This window comes from Megascapheus bottae, chromosome 7 (genome assembly GCF_031878675.1).
Source record: "Megascapheus bottae isolate mThoBot1 chromosome 7, mThoBot2.hap1, whole genome shotgun sequence".
Classification (NCBI taxonomy): domain Eukaryota; kingdom Metazoa; phylum Chordata; class Mammalia; order Rodentia; family Geomyidae; genus Megascapheus; species Megascapheus bottae.
The window spans coordinates 62,686,558-62,702,074 of record NC_143515.1 but is presented as its reverse complement, the minus strand read 5'-3'; the positions used below and the strand labels follow the sequence as shown (position 1 = coordinate 62,702,074).

The following is a 15,517-nucleotide window of genomic DNA, read 5'->3' as shown; positions in this document are numbered from 1 at the left end:
GTAAGTATATCTATTTGCAATACAATTCTAAACACTGTTCTGGATTGTTTTCATTATCTTCCCATATCCCTAAAAATACCTTTGTAAAAATTAAAATGTTTTGCGATATGTTTATTGTGTAACAATTTCATGTGAAACAACTAACAAAAGCTATGATCTCTGAAAAGTAAAATATATTTAAGATTCCTATAACACCATTCAGAATTTTACAACTACCGGCTCTTAGAAATTATCTGAGAAGAAATAAAGGCACTGTGACCATTATGTACTTAAAGTGAGAAACATGATCCACATACTAAACATGCTCAGAATCTTCCATCAAGTTAATATGGATATTAACTTCTGATCTCCAGGAACAACTACCACATAATAATTCTTTGAATATGAACATGTATAGTCTGGAGACTGGCAGATCTAATGGACTGTTTGGGGTCTGTTTTGTTTTAAGTACTGGTGCTTGAACTCACGGGCTCCAGGTACTCTACCACTTGAGTAATAACATCTGTCTTCTTTTGCCTCAAGTATTTTTCCAAAAATACCCTCCTCACCCCCCAGGGAGACCTATGGCCCCAGTCACAATCCCCCTCCCTATGAGCTCCTCCTATGTAGCTGAGTTTGTAAGTTTATTTGGGGTTCCAAAAGTTTTGTGCCTAGGCTGGCCTTGAACTGTGATCTGACCTAGGTATAAGCCACTGTGTGCCACCTTGACAAATACTGTAAGCTAGCAAGGACACACTAGTTCTCATTTAGGGTATGGAAGATTTTCTTTTATTTTCTTATGCAAATTAGTTACAACAGCATTTTTTAGCATTTATTTTTAAAATGAGATATAATTCATATTTTTAAGTTTTTAAATTAAATTTTAATCCCATTTAAAAAAAAAAAAAGCTATTTCAAAGCTCTAACACTTCCTCATACTTACTCTTTTGGTCAATACGAAGGTCATAGAGAGGTGTCCTATAAATGTCCACACTGGAAAGTGCACATCGAGAGAGGGGTACATGATGAGAAGGCCCAAGGATGAAAACTCTCCGTCTGGAGACACACAACAGAACACAAAAACATTGCACTTCCACACAAACCTTCCCAAACAAGGAAAAAATAACAACAATGAGAAAAGTACTTGTTTTCCTGTCTTGACTATTTTTTTTTATAACCTTCTGTCAACATTAGAGGTAGACTGGTTCTCCCAGAATTCATAAATACAATGACTACAATGGAATTTTGAAGTAAGGTCTTCAAAAGTCTTAAAATGAGGCTAGTAGGTGGGGTGATAATCAATGTGATTGGTGTACTTCCATAAAAGGGCAAAAAAGAGCCACAAGGACTTCCAATTTTCCAGAACTATGAGAAAATTATCTTCTGTTGTTTATGCCACAGTCTGGAGAATTCTGTTACAGCAGCCTAAGCAAACTAATACAATGACTAAGGACTTCCTCCATCCTATTTAAATTCAATTTCTTATGCTCCTCCCAGCCTCCACCCCTCCAAGCCCGCTTCTGCATTGGCTGTTTTTAAGGTAGGAGCTCCCTGGATGCCTGGACATGCTTAGACTTTCCACACCATGGACAATGACAGGCGCATTACTGCCCCTAGCCATTGTGCTCCCTTAAAGCTGGGTTTAGAGGCTTGCATCATCACATCCAGCCACTGCTTGAGATGGAGTGGTAGGAACTTTATGCCTGGGCTAGCCTCAAATCAGAATTCTCTGATTCAAGGGGATCAATTTGCATAATAAAACAACTTGCTGTGCATAAATCATCCCTGTTTTCATAAAATTAAGACCAGGGTTTTTTTAGCCTTGTATGTGACTGAAACTGAAACATTTCAGCTATTAAAATCTCAAAATCCTAACAACTTCTAAAATCCCTCACAACTTCAATAAAAACAAATAATGGTATAAACTTCTAGAGTCATACAAAAGCTATTACAAATAAGCTTTTGCAGTAATTTCCACATTTCTTCCATGGCAGAGAACTCTTAAGTAATATGCATTCTCTAAGTGCCTTCCAGTAGAAGGCATCCTCAAAAACAACAAAGCCTGATTGTTATTTGCGCTGAAATCTAGCTAAAGAAAAGAAATGAGCTAAACTGTAGCTTAAATCTTTGCAGTTCCTTTCTCTTCAGGTCAAAAGTATCTCAAACTTCCAAACCAGCACTGCAATGTAAGTTCCAAACAGTCCACTTTCTCTAAGAGTCACAGGGGCCAATATTCCCCTACCCTCCCCTGCCCCTACCCTCCCCGACTCCCCGCGCCACACACACACACACACACACACACACACACACACACACACACACACCAAAACCAATTCCAGACTCACAGAAATACAACTAAGATGAGGAAGGGAATACATGACAGAGGCTTAGCACCAAGAAAACTGCACAAAGGCTAAGATGACAGTTTTTCACATCAAAATTTTGTAGGCTAAGGGATGTGTGCTTTAGCAATGTGTCCAGTATAGTTCAATGCTGTGTTGGGCATGATGACCCATGCCTACACTGCAGCTCAAAAGACCAAGAAAAATTCTCATCTCTTCAAGAGGTCTCATATTGGAAATTTACCTTCATCCTCAGATCTTGTCAAAATGTGTTTCTAATCTTCAAATCCCAAGTGTTTGAAGCACTATAATTAATCTTCATTTTCTGTCACTACTCTCTAACGGACTAGGTAACCATTTCAGAAAGAAACACACAAACACAAATACACACACACATACCACACACACACATTTTTTTGGGGGGGAGGGCATGGATTGTGGGACTTGAACTCTGGGCCCCCTGGGCGCTGTCACTGAGCTCTTCAGCTCAAGGCTAGCATACTACCACTTTGAACCATAGCGCCACTTCCAGTTTTCGTATGTTAACTGGAGATAGACTTTCATGCCCAGGCTGGTTTTGAATCACAATCTGAGGATCTCAGCCTCTTGGGTAGCTAGGATTATAAGCATGAGCCACTGGTGTCTGGCTGATTATACATTCTTAAATGAACCAAAAAAAGAATTACCATTTTTTTCTATCTTAATACATAGGTATCATGAAAAATATATTTACTGTAGGCTAAGATGAAACACAAATAATGATAATAGGAATGTTTTAGTCACTTGACTAATGCCAGATATGTGCCTACAGATCCAGCTACTTGAGAGGCCGAGGTAGGAGAATCACCTGAGCCAAGGAGTTCAAGTCAATCTGGATAACACAAAGAGACAGAACTATATCGCTTAAAGAGAGAGAGAGAGAGAGAGAGAGAGAGAGAGAGAGAGAGAGAGAGAGAGAGAGAAAGAGAGAGAGAGAGAGACAGAGAGAGACAGAGAGAGAGAGACAGAGAGAGAGAGACAGAGAGAGAGAGACAGAGAGAGAGAGGGAGAGAGAGAGAGGGGGGGAGAGAAAGAAAGACTCAAATATGAAAAGGGGCATTTTCTGATTGAGGAATAAATTGCTAGAAAAAGAGGAACATAACATTTAAAATCCAGAAAATTCTAGGACATATAATTAAATATTAAATGATACATTTGAAATGTCAGTCTAAACTCCAAGGCATATGTAACTTTTAATTAACAAATAACTATTGCCAAAAGATGACCATGGCTGCAAAAATAAGCACTAGAGGTAGGCTAGAAGCCAATGCTTGCCTTTTTGTAAAGCCTAACCTACACCAGGGGAAAAGAGTTCTTACCAATCTGAATTCATCAAATGTTTGCCTCATAGATACTTTCCAGTTTAGTAGAAATTCACCTATAGCTGACATAATGAAGCTTCACATTTGATTTAGAAAAATAAGAGAAAAAAATTATGTTTAATATAAAGCTCTTTAAAATGATATACTTAAAAGCAATGCAAAAAGGCTACATATTGTTGAAAGGAGGTAATATTAGGCATATTAAGCCAGTAATCATTTCAAAATAGGTCTCGGTTAGCCAAATGCTTTTTGGTGATCATTTGAGGATATGAGTTTTTTAGATTTGTCTTCCTGGGCTTGCTTTGGACTATGAACTTCAGATTTCAGCTTCCTGATTAGCTAGACATGAGTCATCAGTGCCTGGCATCAGGTGAAATGTACACACAAAGAAAAAACACTAAGGTATGTCGTCCTAGCCTATGATGTATTACAAAATTCATAGTCTAATTTCTGACTGAAATGAATTATAAAATTATAAAAAAAATAAGAAGAATGAAAAACAAGTGACTTCTATAACAAAGCAATGACTGCTACATAATTCTGAAACTTGTCCCAGTTTGAACTAAATACATTACTTACGTAATAGATGGATCCACTTGTTTGTAAGCATGGGCAGCACAAGACCCACAGTATGTGTATCCTGCATGGCTACAAAACAAAATAATTTTTTAATCAAATTCAAAATCATGATAGTCAGAAAAATCACGTTAGAAAGAAATATAATTAACTATAGTAAGCATAACAGAAGTGAATATACAAACCAAAAGGAATGTAATGATATAGTCTAGGATAAGGAAAATGTATTTATTCTTTATTTGTTCTGACTTTAAATTTAAAAATAGCTTGTAATCTTTGGACTATAAACAATAAATCTGAAGATGTTCAAGGCTTACATGAAGATGTTCATTTAGCACTAATATGTTTCTAATCCTCCTCTGTAGTTATATTAAAAATGATTACAAGGTAGTATTTATTTGTTAGCAGTGAAGGTATGACTAGGTTTCTCTTTACAGTGTACAGCCCTCAGTTTCTCTCCACACAATCTTCCTTTTCATGCTCTTCTTTCAGCACTGGCAGTTCTCTTACTGCCCACAGGTGACCATTCTCCCTAACTGCACTTCTCTTTCTTGTTTTCTTCAAATTACAAGAGTTAAAGAATCACTTCCTTAATGTTTGCCCAATTGTATGTAGCCAGTGGCAAAGTGGTGAATAAATATTTTAAGAGGATCCACAGAGGGAAAAATCCATGCATATACAGATGTATGTAAAACTTTACTGACACAGACATGTTATGATATACAAATAATGGCAAAAATATGTATTACTGTACCAAATGCCAGTGGCTCACATCTACAATTCTAGCTATACAGGAAGCTGAGATCTAAGGATCTGGACTCAAAGCTAGCCCAGGCAGACAAAACCAGGAGAACTTGGTCGGGCGTGGCGGCTCATGCCTGTAATCCTAGCTACTCAGGAGGCTAAGATCTGAGGATCAAGGTTCAAAGCCAGCCCAGGCACAAAAGGACCTGAGACTCTTATCTACAACTAACCTCTACAAAATGGAAAGTGGGGCTTGGCTCAAGGGTAGAGCAGTAGCCTTAAACCTCTTTATATCCAATTAAGCACCAAAAAGCTAAAGTACAGCTATGGCTCAAGTGGTAGAGTGCCAACCTTGAGCAACCAAGCTCAGGCACAGTGTCCAAGCCCTGGGTGTGCACTCCACGACCAGCCCATTTAAAAAAACAAAAAAGCTAGGTGCTGGTGGCCCAGGCCTGTATTCCGAGCTACAGGAGGCTGAGAACTGAGGATCACAGTTCAAAACCAGCAGAGACAGGAAATTCTATGAGATTCATTTTTCAAATTAATCACATAAAGGCCAAAGTGAAACTGTGACTCGAGTGGCAAGAGTGCTAACTCTGAGCAAAATTATTCAGGGACAGTACCCAGAACGAGTTCAAGCCTCAGGACTGGCACCAAAAGGAAAACAAAAGAAAAGCAAAGTTTACTCAGTGACTTAAATGCTCTAAAAGTCCTTAAAGGAAAACGTCATTCCTGCCAGGTTTTCCAAATCATTCTGGTTCCTAATACAAATTCTCATAAAGGTAAATATGAATTTATACATTAATGTTTGTAATATTTTTTGTTATTGTTGTTGGTTGTGGGGCTTAGACTCTAGGCCTGGGCATTGTCCCTGAGTTCTTCAGATCAAGGCTACCACCCTACCCCTTGAGCCACAGCACCACTTCCGGTTTTCTAGTGGTTAACTGGAGATAAGAGTCTCATGTACTTTGAACCACAATCCTCAGATCTCAGCTACCAGAGTAGCTAGGATGGCGTGAGCCATTGCTCCTGGCTAATACTTGTAATTTTGAAAGGCTAAAATGCCCCTAAAACCCAACCAATCTTCTTTTAACAAGGGGTGAGTCGGCTTCTCCTTTTGCTATTATAGAGCAGAAATCTTCACATCAGCAAATCTATTCCTGACCTGCTAAAATTTGCTGCCATCTGATCTACAATGGAATGAGAATTCAGGAACACTGCCCACATCACTCACAGATCGTTCCCCACAAAGCAACCCTGCACTGTGGAAACTGTCATTGCTGTGTGGCAGGTACTTTTAACTGTTCATTCCAAGACATTCAAGATCGAAGTGAACAATGTAAACAAACTGTCACTACCAAGAATCTACCCCACATTCTCCGTTAGACTTTTCCTCAAGGAGGACGTAAGATTAGAGGCTGAGTACCTCAGGGGTAAAGTGTTTGTCCATGAAACCCTAGGTTTATTCTTAAAGATAAGAAAGGAGGCAAGAGGGGGGAAGGGGGAGGAAAGAAGGAAGAGGGAAGGAGGGAGGGAAGGAGAGAGGGAGGGAGGACAATTTAACAAAGTCAAGTTCTAGTCCTTTTCTAACAATGGCAAAAATAAAGGACTGAATGAAAGCAGAAGATCTTGAAAGTTAAGACTGTATACCTACCATAGCTAAGCTAAGACATAAAATGCTAGAAACTCCGTTACGACACTATTCTGAACAGATGGGACCAAGTTGATTGAAATGGGCCCTTAAAGAGCTTACAAAAGCTCTCCAATTTTGTATTTAACTCTTTTCTTTCATAGGCACTGTTCATCACTCCTTAAAATTCCAAAAAACATTACTAGTAATTATATACAAAACAGGAACCAAGTTGTACCACATAAGTAGAAAAAGCCAGAAGTGGTGATGTGGCTCAGAGTGCTAGCCTTGAGCAAAAGAAGCTCAGAGACAGTGCTAGGAGTGAAGGAATGTTTCTCATTTAATCAAGGACCTCATTTATGTAAACTTCCCTTCTTACTCTTATATCAATTATTCTTTCTCTACTAAATCATTTATCAATATACAAACACTTTAAAAACTCCTTGAATTTTCCCTACAGGCAACATGCAACACAGTTCATGACATGATCTCCCTTGACATACTTTTCATACATTGCCTGCCCTACACAAGTACATTATGACTGGTGCTTTCCTTCTTCTTCACTGGTGTCTCCTCTGCATTCCAACCTTTAAGAGGTTGCCTTGCTTATCTTGTTAAGTTAGTGTTAAAGGCTTGCTCCTTTTCTATTCTCTATATTGTTTATTCTTTGATTTTAATTGAGCGTGGGTGCGTGCGTGCGTGTGTGTGTGTGTGTGTGTGTGTCGGACATGGGACTTGAAGATGATGGGTTTTGGGGGTTTTTTTGGTTAGTCCTAGGACTTTAACTCTGGGCCTGAACACATCCCTGAGCTCTTCAGCTCAAGGCTAGCGACTTACCTGTTTGAGCCACATCGCCACTTGCCGTTTTCTGGTGGTTCAGACTTTATGCCCGGGCTGGCTTTGAACCATGATCCTGAGATCTCAGCCTCCTCAGTAGCTAGGATTACAATAAGCCACTGGCACCTGGCCTATGATAATTTTATATTATATATATTGTTTTTTTCCCTCAGTCTTGGGCTTGAACTCAAGGTCTGAGCACTGTCCTTGGAGTTTCTCAAGACTAGAGCTGTACCACTTGAGCCACATTACCACTTCTGGCTTTTTCTATGTATATGGTACCAAGGAATTGAACCCAGGTCTTTGTGTATGCTAGGCAAGCACTCTGCCACTAGGCCAAACTCTCAACCTTATACGATATTTTTAATGTGCCTGTATTTTGATTTCTGATCCACCACATGAGTTAGGTTGTTGAATTTTTCACTTGTGGGTGACCTCTGTGATCAATAGTTTCAGATTTAAAGGAGTTTGCATTTTGGATTTACAGATTAAAGATGTTCAGCCAGTACACACTTCACCAGCTATGTCGACAGCTTGCTTTCCCTCAAACATATAAAAGCACACTCCTACACAAGAATGTTGCAGTTGTTATTCCTTAACCTGACATCTTACTCAAGTGTTCACTCTCTCCCATCATCCTGGCTTAAATGTTACTGAATCAGGAAGACCTTTACTTACAATAGCAAATCCTTATCCATACTGTCACTCTCAACTATATGATATCTATTAGGAAGACAAAAAATCAGGGAAGGAACAGGTGGTAAAAACCAATTTTATACAACTTTATCTCAGTCTGTGTTGGAAGAAATCTTCAAACCCAATATAAGGACAAGTTTTCAGAAGTTAACGCTTTTTTGTATGTTTCTTTGCTAAATGTTTAAGTAATTTGAGATCTAATGTCTATAGTAAATAAGTTTTAAATAAACTTACGGTGCAATAATGGCTCTAGCAGGTCTTTTAGTAGACTGTACTTGTGAAAGCCAACCTTCTAGTTGTGCATTCAGCTGCGGTCCTATAAAATGACAAAGAACAAAATGAGTCAGCAAAGCAATGTATTACAGACAACCATACAGGGCACAAAGCCCTCATTGAACCTATTTGGTATTCAAATAGCTCAATGGGGAGTAAGATCATCATTTTGGTTGTTCAGGCTTGAATTTACCAACAACAAAGTTTCTGGAAAGTCATATGATAAGGCTAGGTATTTATTAGAAAAAGCTTGTTTTTATTCATTTACTTCTTACAAGCGTCCTCATCCCAGAAAAAGTTATTTGTAACCTAAAATCACATTTAAATGCAACTTTCTTTACTCAATCAATAAAATGACATCTGCGGAGGAAGCAATAACTCGTACACTCAATGATCCTTTCTTCCATTCCCTACGAATACCCTATCTTACGACAAGAATGACTGCATCACCTCAAAAATCTCTATTTCAAGTACCTCTTCCTCTTGCTTATGGTCTTTCCAGTTCCCTCTCAGACCCTACAGTGTTGTTCCTCCTTCCTTCATCCTCTTCCTTCATTTATCCTAAGATATATCCAAAACTATATCACTATAGTCCTTCCCTTGTCTATAGCCTCCGTGCTGTTCCTTTCTCCATCAATCAAAAGAGTTTAAAATAAACTTTACACTTAACACTATCTATAGAGCTAATGAAACAGATGAAAAACAACTATCTAAATTTCAAAATTATAATCAAGACTGCGAGCGTGGCCTAGCATGCATGAAGCCCTGGGCTCAATTCCTCATTACCACATACAAAGAAAAAGCTGGAAGTGGTGCTATGGCTCAAGGATAGACAGCTAGCCTTGAGAAAGCCTAAGGACAGTGCCCAGGCCCTGAGGTCAAGCCCCAAGACTGACAAAAAAAAACATTATAATAAAAAATTTCATCTGGGCCCAGAGTTTAGCCTAGTGACAGAGTGCTTTCCTATCATGCACAGAGCCCTGGTTCAAATCCTCAGTACCACATACATAGAAAAAAGCCAGAAATGGTGCTGTGGCTCAAGTGGTAGAGCTCTAGCCTTGAGAAAGCCCAAGGACAGTGCCCAGGCCCTGAGTTCAAAGCCTAGGACTGGCAAAAGAAAAACAAATTTTTTTTTTCGGCAAACCTCAAGCAGTGCTCAGAAATCACATTGCATTAACTTACTAAATTCAGCATTTCATCTTTAACAGAGAATGACAGTGTCTTTTTTTCTCTTAAGCCTCAAAAACCTTCTTGCATCCCAATTGTTACTCCCATGAAATAAGCATTCTTCCCATTTTGTCAAAGACAAATAATCACATGTGTAATCCAGCCTGCCATCTTTGCTTGCCAAGATGTTCCCAGTCTTCTCATCGTTAGTTCCAAATCCTAGAAACTCAGGATATTAGTCACTCTCAGTTCAAGAGTGACTTCATCTTCCTACCACTCTTGTTTCAACAAACTATCTTAGCCCTTATCAAAAACCACATACTTATCCTGGTGCTGGTGGTTCACATATGCAATTCTAGCTACTCAAGAGGCTGAGATCTGAGAATTACAGTTCAAAGCCAGTCAGGGACATGAAAGTCTGTTACACTCTTATCTCCAAAAATCCAGAAATGGAGCTGGCTCAAAAGGTAGAGAGATAGCCTCTTCTACACTGAATACCACAACATTTTTCTTTTCTTTTTTGTGCTAGTCTGGTGCTTGAACTTAAGGAATGGGCAATGTCCCTGAGCTTTTATTTCAGGACTAATACTCTACCATTTGAGACATAGCTCCACTACTACCTTTTGTGATAGCTATTGAAGATAATAAGATTAATATACTTTCATCCAGGCATGGTGGCTCATACCTGTAATCCTAGCTACTCAGGAAGCTGAAATCTGAGGATTGCCATTCAAGGCCTGCCAGGCCTGCCGGCACCAAAGACCATGAGACTCTTATCTCCAATTAATTACTAGAAAACTGGAGGTGGTGCTGTGGCTCAAGGAGTAGGGCAGTAGCCTTGAGCTGAAGAGCTCAGGGACAACACCCAGGCCCAGAGTTCAAGCCAACAACCATAAAAAAAAGCCCCTGGCTTTAAATAGTGATACTCAGACTTAAACTACTGAGTAGCTAGGATTATAGACATGAGCCACCAGCTCTCTTTAGTGTACTCATAAATTCTTTCTTGGTCCTTGAAGATACATGTTTTTGTTTTTGTCTTTTTTTTTTTGGGGGGGGGGGTCAGGAGCTTGAACTCTGGGCCTGGATGCTGTCCCTGAGCTCTTCAGTTCAAGATTATCACCCTATCCCTTGAACCACAGCACCACTTCCGGTTTTCTAGTGGTTAACTGGAGATAAGAGTCTCACGGACTTTAGTGGCGGGACTGACTTTGAACTGCTATCCTCAGATCTCAGCATCCTGAGTATCTAGGATTATAGGTTTGAATCACCAAGCCCAGCTATATGTAAATCTTTTTTTTTTTTTTTTTTTTTTTTTTGCCAGTCCTGGCCTTGAGCTCAGGGCTTGAGTACTGTCCTTGGACTTTCTCAAGGCTAGAGCTCTACCACTTGAGCCTCAGCACCACTTCCGGCTTTTTTTTCTATGTATGTGGTACCGAGGAATAGAACCTGGGTCTTCATGCATGCTGGGCAAGCACTCTACCACTAGGCCAAACTCCCAGCCCCTATATGTAAATCTTTCTAAAAGCTAGTTCCGTTGTCTTTCTTAGGATCTAGCAAAATGTGACCATAAAGGGAAAAGGCTGTTGGCTGGTTGGTTGGCAGACTGATTTTTGCTGTTGTTTTTGGTGCTAGGAATGAAACCTGACGTCTTATAGAAAGACAGAAACTTAAAAATGCCAGCTAGCTTCTTCAACTTGCAAAATTACACCCCATTAATAGAGACAACTTTAGTTTTTTCTTTGAATAAAACCAATTCACTAACAGAAAATATTCCCTAGTCACAAAGTGATTTAGAAAATTATGTGTGGCAAACAATACTACCCAGTCCTCTTTCTCAGTATTGTTTACTGGTTATCTTGAGAACTGTGTGTAATTGGTTCTATGTGGCTGGCTATATATAAGAGTGAAACCCTAACTGAAAAATAAAACTGTCTAGAGGTGTGGTTCAAGTAATATAGCACTATTGAATACATAAAAAAATAAAGTGGATAGCCCATCTGTACATTGCCTAAGTACAAAATTTTTTAAATATTCTAATTCAATCTGACTTATGTAACCATAACTCCTCTATACATCAATGTAATAACAATTTTTGAATGGGAAATTGAGGAAAGAAATACTAAATAACCTGACTAAAGTGACAAAATGGAAGAAAAATTCTGGTTCAGTGATGAAATTATGGCATGTATAAAAATAATAATAAAGGGGAGGGTAATGGGTACCAAGACATGTGAAAGGGTATCAATGTATGTGAATTAATGCACTTTCTATCTGGCAAATATCATGTAACCCTTTTATTAATTACAATAAAAAATATTTTAAAAAAATAAATAATAATAATAATAATAAATCACTGGACTGAGGACAGATCTAAACAGTAGAACACCTGAATAGAATGCACCAAACCCAGAGTTCAATCCCCAGGGCTCTCTAAATAAATAAATAAATAAATAACATGAGCAACTTTCCTCAAATTTTCTCTTTCTCTCTTCCCACTATCTCTGCCTTCGGTGCTGTTCCTGAGGCTTGAACTTGGGGCCTAGGCACTGTACATTAATACTACTTGAGCCATGGCTCTATTTCCAGCTTTTCTGGTCATGCTGCTTTGAACAGTGAAGCATTACAAGTGTAAGACACCAGTACCAGGCTAATTCTCTCATTTTCTGTGTCTTCCTATGACCACATACTACTTACAATATAAACTAAAATTGTATGCTTCAGTTACATCCCAGGGGATGTTTGTTTTTATCTGAGCTCTTCATATAAAAAATAACAAGCCCTTGGCACAATACCCTGGGGATCATAACACAACAACTGTCGCATTAAATGTAACCTAAAACTCATTCAGTCCTATACTGTATCAAAGCAAAGCAGACAGTGAAAAAATTGTTGTCGAGACACAGTACTCTTGGTATATGCCTCAGATAAGGCAAATATCATGGGTTCTTTATGAGCCATTTGTTCACTTAAAAGAATTTATTCCTGGGCCAGGAATTTGGCCTAGTGGTTAAAGTGCTTGCCTAGCATGCATGAAGACCTGGGTTCAATTCCTTGGTACCACGTACATAGAAAAAAGCCGGAAGTGGTGCTGAGGCTCAAGTGGTAGAGCTCTAGCCTTGAGAAAGTCCAAGGACAAGTGCTCAGGCCCTGAGCTCAAGCCCAGGACTGGCAAAAAAAAAAAAAAAAAAAAAAAAAGAATTTATTCCCATTTTTAGCTAAACTCTATGGATAAGACTAAAATTGCATAAGAAAATTAACTATTCCAGGCCAGGTAGAGTGCTTGACTCCCATGCACAAAACCCTGGGGTCGATTCCTCAGTATCACATACACAGACAAAGCCAGAAGTGGTGCTATGGCTCAAGTAGCAGAACACTAGCCTTCAACAAAAAGTGTCCGAGGACAGTGCCTAGGCCCTGAGTTCAAGTCCCAGGACAAGGGAGGGAAGGAGGGAAGGGAGGGAGGGAAGAAAAATCATTAACATTTTTATGCATACTCACAGACTCTCAATCCAATTTCCATTTCACATCTAAAATGAGACTGCAAGCCTGGAATGCCCATGTGTGCATCTCATTCCCTGTCATTCACAAAACAATCTGAAAATTTGTTTAGCAATTAACAGTCCATTAATTTGGACTTCCTATGCCTGCCCCTAACTTACTGTTAAGAGAAAATCCTATGAAACCTGTCAAGTGAGGTCTTTTTTTTCTTTTCTTTTTTTTTTTTTTTTGTCAGTCGTGGGGCTAGAACTCTAGGCCTGGGCACTGTCCCTGAGCATTTCAGCTCAAGACTACTACCCTACCCTTTGAGCCACAACCCTACTTCCCATTTTCCAGTGGTTAATTGGAGATAAGACTCTAATGGACTTTAGTGCCCAGGCTGGCTTTTAATCGCTATCCTCAGATCTCAGTCTCCTGAGCAACAGATGTGCGCCACCACTCCCAGCCCCACCAAGTCTCTAAAGTGAGTTCTATAGCTTACTTTTATACTTATAATATTGCATACGCATTTTTCTACAGAACTCTTCAGAAGATACTATCTAAACATTTCATTGTATGAATAGATCTTGCTTCCTTAAACATTAATATAAAATACTTCCCTTGTTGCAATTTTTGTGTTATCATAAACATTTCTGCAATATGTATCTCTGTTCATAGAGCTTCTTCCAAATTTGATATTATTTCTTTGTAGTGTTCTCAGAAGATTTCTATGTAAAACAAGAGTCTAAAATATTCTGAGCTAATGGTATATAGTTCAAGGGGTAGAGAACCAGGCTGGCAAGTGTGAAGCCCTAAGTTCAAACCTCAGTGATGCCAAAAAATATTTTAAGCCAGGAGTGGTGGCTCACACCTGTAATCCTAGCTACTCAGGAGGCTGAGATCTGAGGATTGATGTTCAAAGCCAGCCTAGGCACTAAAGATCATGAGACTCGTATCTCCAATTAGCGACTATAAAACTGGAAGTGGGGGCTGGGAGTTTGGCCTAGTGGTTAAAGTGCTTGCCTAGCATGCATGAAGACCCGGGTTCGATTCCTTGGTACCACATACATACAAAACTGGAAGTGGCGCTGTGGCTCAAAAGGTAGGATGGTAGCCTTGAACTGAAGAGCTCAGGGACAACATCTATGACCTCCTCCCCTCCCGCCCCCCCCAAAAAAGAAAAGGGTATTTTGCTAGTAAGGTGTATTTTCTATTTTCTTTTTTTTTTTCTTTTTCCCAGTCCTGGGCTTGACCTCAGGGCCTGAATACTGTCCTTGGGATTCCTCCCAAGGCTAGAGCTCTACCACTAGAGCCACAGCACCACTTCTAGCATTTTCCATGTATGTGGTACTGAGGAATTAAACCCAGGTATTTGTACACGCTAGGCAAGCACTCCACCACTAAGCCAAACTCCTGGCCCTAGTAAGGCATATTTTTCTACCTGTACCATGCAGCTGAGGAAATGACTGCTGAGTCTTCTTGCCACATACATGCTATTCCACAGGGAACAAAAACTATCCATTTTACAATACAAGTTAATTTCAGCACCAAGATTTTATTCCATTATGCTGTTGTTTTAAATTGCTTGCAACACTGGATGGCTCCTTGTCATTTAATAAAGGGGATATGATTTTTCATTCCTTCAGAAATCACAATTCTTACTACTGTACTAGCCAAGAGGTGACCTACAAATCAAAATCAACTGATATGTTTACTTATAAAGATCTTTAGGTCTTACCACAGAGCTGTGTCATCATGATCTCTGAGGATGACATGAGGTATTTTTAACAAGTCTCCAGGTAACACTGCTACAGTTACACACTCATTAACATGTAAGGTACAATGCCAAGGAGTTTATGTACATGCTGTAACAAAACTACCAGAAACTCCTGGAAGGTGTATGACTGGGATTTTTCACTGTAATTCATGAATCCTATAATCTATTAATAAGCAACAAATAAGTAGATTAATTTTTCCTCTAGTTTGACCTCCACTGTTTCTCAAAATGTACAGGTCTAAGATCCAGACACACACTGCTCATGCCTATAATCATATCTATTGAGGGGGTTGAGATCTGAGAATCTCAGTTTGAAGTCAGCCAGGGCAAAAAAAAAGTCTATGGGGCTTTTATCACCAATTATGCATAGGAAAAACAGAAGTGGAGCTGTGGCTCAAGTAGCAGAGCATTAGCTTTGAACTAAAAAAGCTCAGGGATAGAACCGAGGGCCTAAGTTCAAGCCCCAGGACCAGAAAACAGTAATTACATGTATACGGTTCTTCTAAACTCTCACTTCCATTAGTGTCTCTCAAATAACCCTTATGAAAGAGGAAAATGAATTCAGATAATAAAAAACAAGATGACACACAACATCATTATTTCCTAAAATTTCTGTTTAATTCAAAAATTCATGACAAAAAAAAACCTTCGATTTAAA

At 39.1% G+C, this 15,517-nt stretch overlaps 1 protein-coding gene across 2 annotated transcripts in view; it reads right to left on the bottom strand.

Annotated features, from left to right (window-relative positions):
• Memo1 (mediator of cell motility 1) overlaps nt 1-15,517 on the bottom strand; it is an 87,223-nt gene that overhangs the window by 42,482 nt on the left and 29,224 nt on the right. Inside the window, exons 2-4 of one of the 2 annotated variants that reach the window (XM_090337204.1) lie at nt 8,400-8,481; nt 4,262-4,330; nt 923-1,035 (exon numbers count right to left, since the gene is read on the bottom strand). In XM_090337204.1, the coding sequence (XP_090193330.1) occupies nt 923-1,035; nt 4,262-4,330; nt 8,400-8,481 (264 nt within the window). Of the gene's footprint in view, nt 1-922; nt 1,036-4,261; nt 4,331-8,399; nt 8,484-15,517 lie in introns of those variants that run through there. The other variant, XM_090337203.1, reaches the window with a different exon arrangement.